The sequence below is a fragment of the Typopeltis vanoorti genome, chromosome 9, assembly GCF_054136105.1.
Source record: "Typopeltis vanoorti isolate ZY-2024b chromosome 9, IOZ_Tvanoo_1.0, whole genome shotgun sequence".
Taxonomy (NCBI): Eukaryota; Metazoa; Arthropoda; class Arachnida; order Uropygi; family Thelyphonidae; genus Typopeltis; species Typopeltis vanoorti.
This window is the reverse complement of record NC_143557.1, coordinates 9,490,471-9,502,922: the sequence shown is the minus strand read 5'-3', so window position 1 is coordinate 9,502,922 and position 12,452 is coordinate 9,490,471. Positions and strand designations below refer to the sequence as shown.

The following is a 12,452-nucleotide window of genomic DNA, read 5'->3' as shown; positions in this document are numbered from 1 at the left end:
ATCTCGCACTTTTTGATGTTGTCATTGGTAACTGCTGTGTGTGGGCAGCCTGGGCAATCATCATCTTTCACACTTTCTCTGCCTTCTGAAAATTGCTGGCCATTAAATAATGCATGTACGAGACATACACTCTTCACCGTAAGCCTCAGTCAATAACCGAAAAGTTTCCATTGCAGATTTCTTTGGTTTCACAAGAAACTTGATGTTAACTCGCTGTTCACTCTTGCACTTCAACATTTTTCAACCGAGGATAACAAAATGTCTATATCTGAACACACGTCCACTCGTACTGAGTAAAGTGATGGAGATGAGCCTTGTCTCACAGTGACAGGTAGGAACATGCTCTGTAACCTAACTGTGTCTCTCCCCTCCCATTCTCAAGCTATAGGGTTAGTCTCATTTTTTTTGTGTCAGACCTCGTATATATATATATATGTGTAAAATCTCGCACAAGTTAATTTAGTTGACTTGCCGAACTTGATTTACAAAGGTGTCGAATTCAAAATAATATGGAAAATATGATGTATAAATGTTCTTTGAATGTAAATTAATTACTTTGTGAAATGTACTATATATTACCTGTGTAACTATAGTGTTTCAAAATAGACGAAAGAGATTATGCCTTATTATAGTGAGTCAGCAAGAAATATAAAAGAAAGGTTCACAACAACTTGCGAACAAATTTAGTGGCTAAAACAAAGACTTTCGGCAAGAGAGGTCATCATGCTGGAGGATAATTGCAGACACTTTGGAGTAGAAAGGCTGGCTTTTGGTCTTTTTTTTTTCCCCAGCTGTACAGAAGGAGAAGAGAAGAGGCGATGATTAGGAGATTGTGGCTGGAGGTTTGGTAGGTTGTATCTCGTGACCCTGATGGTTTATCGTCAGAGCTTTGTGGACGGTAAGTCTCCCTGAAATTTTCTGGGTAGTTTCCAACGCATTTCTGCCAATGTATCTTGCCGTGTAAACCGTGCTCCCTCGCAAAATCAAGAACGACTGTTCAGGTCCTATGGATAAACGTTGAAGGCAAAATAAGAGTTCTCCTTATGCCGACTAGTATAATCAACAAGCAACCACCAGCTGTAGAAGCAAGAAGGATATCGTTTGCTACTCAGGCCTAGACAATCGCAATATATAGAGTAAAGAAATGTCCAAGTTAAGAAAGTAGTATCCAGATCAAGGCAAAGAACTGAGATATCCCAATGGACACGTTGTTCGTGGTAAAGGACATTTATAATGAAAAAGAACTGTGAGTAAGCACATCATATCGATGTTTCCTGGATTACAGATATGAAAAATTATACATAATTATGTTAAGCAAGTGCCTGTGCTAAATTTTGTAAAATACTGAGTAGAATGTCAATGTGGCATAAACGTATATCTTAGATTTGTACAAAGTAAATTTCTGAAGCAAGCTATGCTGGGAGAAACAGTTATTTCCCACTATTTGTCTACTATGTATTGTATAATACTAAGTAGAGTGTTAGGGTTGCGTGAACACAGAATGAGTAGTTTCAATTGTGTAATGTACTTTCTGGAGTTAGCTATGCTGGGAGAAACAGTTATTCCCCACTATTTGTCTAGTTTGTAATCTCAATTTTTTTAGTTAGAATAAAATGCTTTGTTTGAACAATGATTTGATCTGATCATTGCCAATGCACTATTTAAAATATAAAAAATAATGGACCTGTGTGTGTTAATTAGATATTGCCATGACTCGCTGAATGGTTACAAAGGAATTTTGACTAGATTTTACCTTTATTCCATTTCTTTAATTTCTCACTCTCTATTACTCTGTCTGACTGAGCAGTAAAGTAAATCATATATATCTGTCATGAAGAGTGTGAGAAATTAAATATACCGCAATCATATAGCTGCCGTTAGCTAGAATTAGAGTCTGCTTTATGTGTGGTAGGAACAAAGAGGAACAAAATTTAAGATAGAGAAGCTATGCAAACTATCATCATCAAATTCCTGTCATGTACCCTCAAGCTTAGCAAACTAAACATATTGTAAAGAATTTTTTTTTTAAAATTGCCATAGTCATCATAATCAAATTCCTGACACGTACCCTCAAGGGGTGTGCAGGATATGATAGTACTACATGAAAAATTTACATCATTACTAACTTCCTATCTACAATTTTCTTCTAAATCAGTCTGTTACTTGTCAACACTCCAACATTATCAGATCTTATATTTCTATCGTCTAAGGCACTTTGTACTGTATCAATCCACCTATATCTTGGTCTTCCTCTGGGTCATTTTCCTGCCAAACTGGCAGAGAACACTTGTTTTGCTAATATTTCCTTGCCAATTCTGTTTAAGTGACCATACCACCTGAGATTAGCTCAGCTAACGCATTCCTGGATGCTGACAATGTCAAGTTCTTTCCTAATATACCCGTTTTTAATATGATATTGCCATTGATGCCATCTGTTCCCGCCTCTAATCTTTCTCAGGACTCTCATATCTGCGGTCTCTAGTCTTTGGTGAAGTGTTTTACTTCTGAGCCAGCTCTGAGATCCATAAGTTAAAACTGGTTTGAGCACTGTCTTGAATACAGCTAATTTAGGTGTTCCGATTAATTTCTCTCTAATTCCATATGAATTTATTCAATTGACTTCCTACCATATCAGCTTTGTTGATTCTGTTGTCTATTTCCATATTTAATTTACCATCTTCAGTAAAAATCATGCCTAAGTACTGAAATGTTTTACTTGTTCCACAGGTTCCCTGTTCACAATACAGTTGACATTTTCAACAATTCTACCTATATTCATTGTCTTTGTCTATTTAATGCTGACCTTCATACCACATCTATTACAACAGTTATTCAATTTAGTCAGGGAATCTTGCAAACTTGTAGCGGATTTATTTAGAAGTATAACATTGTCCGCATAAAGCAAAGAGCTGACATTAACGTCTCCAATTCTGATATCACGTTTAATACCACTTTCCTTCATAATGTGATCCATATAGATAATGAATAACAGAGAGGATAATGTACATCCTTGTCTCACACCAGATTTAACATTAAACCATCTTCCTGTACTTCCTTCAATTCTAACTGCTGACTTACAACTCAAATAAAGACTAAGTATTGCTTGATATAATGCCCCACTGACACCACATAACTGTAACGTATTGAATAGCTTCTCTCTTGGCACATGCCTTTTCCAGATTGACAAAACTTAAATACAAATCTTTGTTATATTCCCATGCTTTCTTAACTATTTGTCATAAAGTGAAGATCTGATCCTGACAGCCTCTATTTGGCCTGAATCCAGCTTGTTCTTCACCAAGCTTTTCTTCCACAATTCTTCTCAACCGTTTCTCAAGTATACTTGCATAGATCTTGCCAGGAACACTCAGTAGGGAAATACCTCTGTAATTCTCACATTCAGTTTTATTTCCCTTTTAATATATGGGTACTATTAGAGCTCTACTTCAATCATCAGGAATTCATCCCTCCGTCCAGGCTTTCTGAACTATGCAGTGCAGCCACTGTAAGGCTTTTATACCACCATACTTAAGTACTTCTGGTCGAATATCATTTACCCCTGCTGCCTTTCCACATTTCAAGCCTTTGATGGCTTTTTCAACTTCAAGTATGGATATGTATTCCTGACTGTATGCCTGTTGAGTGTTTTTTACCACTGCTATCACTGCTTGTTTCATTTAGCAATTTTTCGAAGTAATTACTCCATGCTTCAGGGATATCTTTTTCTCCCATTTTCATGTCACCTTTATCATCTCTAACTCCTTTTACAGCACTCTTTCCTCCATTTCTAAGCTTCTTCAGCAACCTCCAGAATATCTTACCACCTTCTTGATATTTATTTTCTATATTCTTGCCAAAGTCCTCCCATGACTTCTGTTTAGCTATACAGTGTTTACCTTTCTTACATTTGTCTCTGTATTCTCTAAGAGCAAAAGCTGACTTATTTGCCAGGAACTTTTGATATGCTTTCTTCTTTTCCTTCACTGCCTCTTTAACTTCATGTGTCCACCATGGAGTTCTGATTTTTCTATCCTTGCAGACTACTTCACCACATGCCTCTCTAGCTGAATTAATCAGAGTTTTCTTCAAGACTTGCCACTGAATCTCCAAGGTTTGGTTCCTGTCTCAAACTATTTCATTTTTTTTTTCAATTATCTTTGTGTATTTTAGTCTACAGTTCACATCTGAGAGCTGCTCAACTTTTATTCGCTTTAATACTTTCTTACATGTTATTCTTTTCAATATGAAATTCAATTTTATCCTGCTCAAGACTAAATAGTGATCACTTCCAATTTCAAATCCTCTGTACACTCTGGTGTCCTGCACCGGGGAGAAAACATCACTATCAACAATAACATAGTCAATGAGACTTTTCTTATTCCTTGCTTCTTCTCTCCATGTAAATTTGTGCACATTTTTATGGTGGAACATGGTGTTAGTAATAACCAGTCCATGTCCTGAGCAGAAATCCAACAGGTATTTGCCATTATTATTAGCTTTGCGCTTTTCTCCAAATTTTCCCAAAATATTTTTGTATGTCTGACAATCATTTTCTACTCTGCTATTTAGTTCCTCAACAAGGACCAACTTTTCCTTTTTCATTGTGTCAGTTCCTTTTTCTAAAGCATCAAAAAATTCCTCCACTTCTACCTTAGTAGAACCTTCTGTGGGACCATAGGCACAAATAAGTCTCATTGTCCAATTCTCCATTCTGATATTAGCCCACATCACTCTACTTGAGACTGCCTGCCATTCAAGAAGATTAGCCTCGTATTTTGTGCTGAATACTATGGCTACTCCATTTCCTTGATTGAGATTTTACTGAATATAACATTTTGTATTTATTGTTCAGAAAGATCTCACCAGTTTTTGTCTTTTTTGTTTCAGTCACCCGTATTATGCCGATCTAGTACTTATCTAATTCCTCATCTAGCTCCATTTCTTTGCCATTCAGGCTTCTTATGCTGATAGTACCGATCTTTAAAATGGTGATGTTGAGTTGGGGTGTGCTTTCAGATTTGTTCCAGTAGCTGACTTTCTGCTGTTCACCCTGGTTTCCTGGCAAAAACAACAGGGGCCTTGTTTAACTGGATAACGCCCCAGTCGGCATGAAATTTTGTCATGTTGTACCATCATTTTGTATATTGGTTTAAGCCAATAAGAATACAATTTGGTCAGCTAAATTCCAAATTGCCAGCCCATCCTCGTTCGTTCAGTATCCAGGTAGATAACCAACAGGGTGCACCATGAGAAGGTGAGGAATGGACATTAGGTCAGAAGCCCTGGTCGGTTCTCCGCATTCCTTTAAAGGCTACGTGGAGGTTTCCTCTCAGTTATACAGCTTTGGAATGATAATATAAGGAAATACAAGAACAATAAAGAATTTACAATGGCGGTATAAGAAGTTATAATAACATAAATAACAGAAAAAGAAAAATCATTACGATTTTACAAATGGATTATAGACAAATGAACAATATTTTGTGTGTGAAATATATACACATCTGAGCTACTTGTATATAGAGGCTAATGACTTCATATCACTTGCCTTATCAATCACAGATGCCAAGAAATAATTTCTTGGCATCTGTGATTGATAAGGTTTCTGCCTGAACTATTTTCAGGACTGGACAACTCGTATAAAGAAGCTAATGACTTCAGATCACTTGCCTTAGTGTCTCATAATGCGAAGCACATATCCTTACAGACATGTATAATCCATTATGGGAATCACCTCTGGGTCTGGCTCCCACTGATGAGACCTCAATAAAGGTCGAAACTGGCATAGTGACCCTTCCCATAATGTATAGCATTATATTAATGTATAGCCTAGTATAACATCTATATTAACATATAGTTTCCTGATATAACATTTTCACTGCATGCTATCAAGAAATACTTTACCCAAATCCTCAAATCTGGAGCACAAGAATTTGTAAATACTACTTTTGTATAACAGCAAAAAAGGCAGTTCATAAATTAAACAGACAAAATCACTATAAATTTCAAATTTTAATAAATATCTTAAAAAACACTTGCCTTCTTTGCTTCTTCTTGTGCTCTTTCCTTTTTAATGCGATTCAATTCAGCCATTAATTCTGCTGTATCATCTTCATCACTATCATTACTGTCTTCATCCTACATAAATAATTTAATGTGATTATATATCTACTCTATATATATAAAAAGATAAGGCCAAAATTTGAAACGTTTTTATGTCAAGTTTTTTGTCTTACCAGCCCAGAACTCAGGGGGGCAGAGCCCCCCTAGTATATATGTGTGTGTGTGTGTGTGTGTGTGTACACGCATGCAGAAGAAATCAATCTGCTTATTGTGCTGTGCAACTCCTGCAAGTGAAGATGCATCTTGTACATAACATCTCCGTTAGGAAGGCTTTTCAGCCATTCAAAAACCACTGCTTATAAGACAAACATAAAAACATGCTATTAATGGGATGTTAGCAGTCACAAAGAACAAAATATCAGCATACCTGTGCTCCAACCAACAGGCTGCAGGTTTGAATCTCACTTTAGCATAGATTTCTGTGATTGTCTTTAGGTGAGAAATGAATTTAATTGTCCAGTGTGACACCAGTATCCCAGTAATTAGAGACTTGAAGTGATATGAAAACTGTCCCACGTTTGTTAATTATACAAATAATGGAAACAACAACTGTGTTAAAGTAAAAACTTCAGTTTAATATAAACGAAAATAATCACTCGACGTTTTGACCTTCACATTAAGGTCATATCTGAAGTATACATCACTCACACTCACACAGACACAAGCTACACAATTATCTACTTGGTATGCAACAGTTACATTAATTTGGTCAACCATTAAAACTACCAGCCTGACCTCTGGTGGGAAAAAAAACAACTTACTATATCAATGTTAGTGTCCTGTTATTATTATCTATTTGGTTGAAAAAAATAAATTAAGCTACAGAGCAACATGTTCTAACACATAAATTAGAACAAACAGTATGGATGGTGACCTAAGAGCTGAAATTATTGCTTAGAGTTCTAAAGTTAGGGCCTGCTGAATGTGTGCCATCCAAATCATCATCATCTCATCCGCTTGGTAACAGGTTGATTCCACTAAGAAGAAAGGTTCTCCACTTATTATGATCTTTGGCCACCTCGTTCATGACTCTATAGCTAGGCAGATGGGAATGTTCTTTCAGCAACATTATCCAAGTAATTCTTGGTCTGCCTCTAGGTCTTTTACCTCCTATATATCCATTCAGAGTTAAAAATCACAATCTATGAGGGGACCATTCTCTGAATGTGACCAAACCATCTCAACTGATGCTTAATGGTTGTATCTCTTATATCATCTTGGAAGTTTAATTCTATTCTGACTTGATCATTTGTCTTGTGTTGCATCCAGTGGGTGTTGTTGATTTTTCTGAATTTTAGTTTTAGACTTGTTGGGATTTTTTTATTTTTTCATATTTTATTTAGTTTATTCATACTGGTCCAACCAAGGTTTAGCCTATGTTTTACTGTTTCCATGTTGTTGAGGTTACTGGAAATGAGACTGCCAAGAAAAACATCTTTATTAATTTATTCCAACGGATGATTTTCGAGATTTATACAGGGTGTCCCAAAATTCACGCAAGATTTAAATATAGCGCCATTTGTGCGGTAAAGTGTTGCCAACGAGAAAAAAAAGACAGCGTGACAGCTGACAGTTCAGGGTTATTAAAAATGGAGCACTACACAAAAGAACAACACATTTTCATTGTTGAGCAATATTTTAAAAATAATGAAGGTTTGGCAGCTACAGTTCACAATTTTCGTACAAAATATGGTCGGAATAGTGATTTAACTTCATCAACTGTGAAAAGATTAATTAAAATATTCAAGGAAACTGGATCAATTAGTCATCTTATACACTCTGGCCGTCCTTCAACAAGTCATTCAACAGAAAACATCGAAGCAGTTCATGAGAGTGTTGCTGAGAGTCCAGGAACATCAATTCGGCACCTTGGTCTTGAATTGGGCATTTCGAGACGCTCTCTACAGTGTATTCTCACGAAAGATTTGCATCTTTATGCTTACAAAGTTCAATTGACTGAAGAACTGAAGCCTACTGACCACACACAGTGAAGAGAGTTCGTTGAATGGATTATGAAACAACAAGTGGATGCTTATTTTTCGAACAAAATCATCTTCAGCGATGAGGCTCATTTTCATCTTGATATCAGGCTTAGTTAATCGACAAAATTGTCACATTTGAGGTTCAGAAAATCCACGAGTGATTGCTGAGAAACAAATGCATCCACAACGTGTCACTGTTTGGTGTGGATTTTGGGCTGGAGGCATCATCGGTCCATTCTTCTTCAAAAATGTGGCTGGTAAGGCAATAACAATTAATTGTGCTCACTATTGCGACATGATAATCCAGTTTTTTTGTGCCTAAATTGCAAGATATGGATGTGGACGGCATGTGGTTTCAACAAGACAGTGCCACATGCCATACAGCCCAAGAAACAATTCAATTACTGCATGAGTCATTTCCTGGTCATGTAATTTCCCGTTTTGGTGATCAGAATTGGCACCCCGGATCATGTGACTTAATGCCGTTGGACTTTTTTCTTTGGGTTTTTTGAAGTCTAAGGTTTATGCCAACAAGCCCACGACCACCCACGCCTTGAAGGAGGAAATTGAGCGCTGTATCAACGAAATTCAGCCACATTTATGCAAAACAGTCATGGAAAATTTCGACAAAAGAGTGCGTATGTGCCAGCAAAGCTGTGGAGGCCATTTACCCGATATGCTATTCCATGCATAACCCTATACTATATACTTTATGAATCAATAAGAAATTACAATTTTTAATTAAAAACCTGTGTTTTCTATCAAAATTACTTCTTGCGTGAATTTTGGGATACCCTGTAGAAATATTTTCTTCTTCTTTCTTTCTTTCTTTCTTTCTTTCTTCTTCTTCACCCCCCCTCACAACAATATGGAGTTATTAAAACATTATTCAACAGGGCAAAAATAATCTGTTCTAATGATCAAGCCCTAACCTCTGAACTAAATCACATCCGTTACACTTTCTCAGCCAACGGCTACCCCCTCCAAAAAATCCAAAAAATACTTAACCCAGTCATCCACAAGCCACCACCCCCTCCCCCTCACAAAAAAGATTACTCTAAATCCATCACTATTCCCTACATCAGAGGCACCTCAGAAAAAATCAATAAAATCTTAAAAAAACATGACTTGACCACTTGTTACAGACCACATAAAAAACTGGCATCCCTTATCCGCTCTACCAAAGACCAACCACTTCCCCTAGACCTACCTGGTGTATACCAGGTCCCTTGCAGCTGTAAACTGTCCTACTTTGGCCAAACAGGCAGGACAGCAAATATCAGAATCTCAGAACACAAGGATTACATCCGATTCCACCAGTACAGCCACTCTGGGCTTGCAGACCACGCTCTGGATACTCGCCACAGAATAAGATGGAAGAAAGCCACAGTAATACACCGCAGCAAGTTCAAGTATGAAAGACTATTCATGGAATCAGCCTCGGCCCTTAGGAACATGCCAAACCTCAACAAATTTGGATGCATGAAACTGCCCCAAATTTGGGAAACTTTTATCAAAAACTTCAGCCCAAAGGCCAAGAACTACCAATATAGCCCGCCAGGGGGCACCATCAGGACTTTAGGAAAACGCTAGCGTCCTAGCCTCAGTCTCATTTGTTGTATTAGTACTTGTGTGCACGTGTCCTTTTAGTAAGTTCCCAAGAAGATGGCAACGTAACGTTCGCCGAAATATCGGAAAGTGTATATTAAAGTTTATTTAATCTATATTTCCAGTATACGCTGTCAATTCCTTAAATATTAGTTATTATGTCTAACCAGCGTATAAGCCTCTCAACAAGAATAATGATCATCCACGGAGATCTCTTCGCACGCAAGGCCCGCCATTACGGCAAACTGAGGCTGAAATTATCCAGACAACTCAACCGTCTGGCATTCCTAAAACGCTGCCGGGATAATCATGTCATCCCGAACTGTGTTAAATTCAAACACCGCTTCATCTCACAGAAAGCTCTCCGTATTTACAACCGCGCTAGCCAGGCATTACTTCGGGAACAAATTACCGCTACACGCGGTTCCCTAGCCGATATAAACACCGCGATAGCAACGCTGGAAAACGAGCTTTCACATACGCTGAATCACGAGCTTTGGTCGGTCTTACATGACGTCTCGTGTACGGCAGCTAAAAAAGAATTTGAACGAGTACGAAGCCGACATATCAACAAGTTTGATAAACTAACAAAGAACTCGGCGTCGAAACTACAAACCAACACTGTTGTTAACCTATCGTCAGCTACCTTAAAGCCAGAAGCAATCCACGCTCTGTCACGTGGTCACAACTTCGCCATTGCTCCTAGGAAATTACCGGCCGAGGAATTAATGATTCAAATTGAACGCGGGATCCGCCAACTTCCAACCCACATCGCCAACGACATTAGATTGGATGTAGCCTGTGTTCTCAATAAAGCAAAACCTCCAAAATCCAACATATCCATTAGTGAATACAAGGCACTACAAGAATTGAAGAGAAACAAAAAAATAGTGATCACCAAAGCGGATAAGGGGAACGCCACTGTGGTACTCAATCTTAAAGACTACACAGGTAAGCTCAAGGCTTTATTATTAGATCGCTCCACTTACCTCCCCATTGATTACAATCCCACCAGCTCACAAATTAGAAAACTCCATAGGCTCCTTAAGAAGGTTACTTCTTGGCCTGTGGAGATTACCAACAGACTAAAACCCTATAACTCTAGACCCCCCCGCATATATGGGCTCCCAAAAATACACAAAGAAAATGTGCCATTACGTCCCATAGTGGATGGCATTGATTCCCCCACTTACAAACTAGCCAAGCATTTAGCCAAAGCGCTCTCACACTATACTGGCAATACACCATCACACATAAAAAACTCAGCCCACTTCAAAGCCAGTATAGAAAACCTTACACTCCAACACAATGACATAATGGTCAGTTTTGATGTCTCCTCCCTATTCACGAATGTCCCTCTCAAAGAAACCTTAGAGCTAATCCAAGCTAAATTTCCTCCCGATATCTCAGCCCTATTTCAGTTTACAATGAACTCAGGCTATTTCGTTTGGCAGGAAAAATTCTACAAACAGATAGAGGGGACAGCCATGGGTTCACCACTTTCCCCACCCTTGGCCAACTTTTTCATGGAGATGTTTGAAGAGAAAGCCTTAAACTCAGCCCCACAAAAACCTACCATATGGCTTCGCTATGTTGATGATGTTTTTGCTATTTGGCCACATGGCCCGGATTCACTCCTCTCCTTCCTAACACACTTGAACAACCAACACCCTAGAATCAAATTCACCCTGGAAAAAGAGGAAAACAATAACCTCCCCTTCCTAGACACACTAGTCACCCGCCAACCTGATGGAACCTTGGTTTTCTCAGTTTATAGAAAACCCACCCATACTGGCAGATACATCCACCAACAATCCCACCACCCCCCCTCACAACAATATGGAGTTATTAAAACATTATTCAACAGGGCAAAAATAATCTGTTCTAATGATCAAGCCCTAACCTCTGAACTAAATCACATCCGTTACACTTTCTCAGCCAACGGCTACCCCCTCCAAAAAATCCAAAAAATACTTAACCCAGTCATCCACAAGCCACCACCCCCTCCCCCTCACAAAAAAGATTACTCTAAATCCATCACTATTCCCTACATCAGAGGCACCTCAGAAAAAATCAATAAAATCTTAAAAAAACATGACTTGACCACTTGTTACAGACCACATAAAAAACTGGCATCCCTTATCCGCTCTACCAAAGACCAACCACTTCCCCTAGACCTACCTGGTGTATACCAGGTCCCTTGCAGCTGTAAACTGTCCTACTTTGGCCAAACAGGCAGGACAGCAAATATCAGAATCTCAGAACACAAGGATTACATCCGATTCCACCAGTACAGCCACTCTGGGCTTGCAGACCACGCTCTGGATACTCGCCACAGAATAAGATGGAAGAAAGCCACAGTAATACACCGCAGCAAGTTCAAGTATGAAAGACTATTCATGGAATCAGCCTCGGCCCTTAGGAACATGCCAAACCTCAACAAATTTGGATGCATGAAACTGCCCCAAATTTGGGAAACTTTTATCAAAAACTTCAGCCCAAAGGCCAAGAACTACCAATATAGCCCGCCAGGGGGCACCATCAGGACTTTAGGAAAACGCTAGCGTCCTAGCCTCAGTCTCATTTGTTGTATTAGTACTTGTGTGCACGTGTCCTTTTAGTAAGTTCCCAAGAAGATGGCAACGTAACGTTCGCCGAAATATCGGAAAGTGTATATTAAAGTTTATTTAATCTATATTTCCAGTATACGCTGTCAATTCCTTAAATATTAGTTATTAT

At 38.5% G+C, this 12,452-nt stretch overlaps 1 protein-coding gene across 3 annotated transcripts in view; it reads right to left on the bottom strand.

Moving 5' to 3' along the window:
• c12.1 (spliceosome-associated protein CWC15) overlaps positions 1-12,452 on the bottom strand; it is a 159,219-nt gene that overhangs the window by 29,168 nt on the left and 117,599 nt on the right. For all 3 annotated transcript variants that reach the window (XM_090397924.1, XM_090397923.1, XM_090397922.1), the window contains exon 5: positions 6,040-6,138. In XM_090397924.1, coding sequence (XP_090254050.1) covers positions 6,040-6,138 — 99 coding nt within the window. The remainder of the gene's footprint in view (positions 1-6,039; positions 6,139-12,452) is intronic.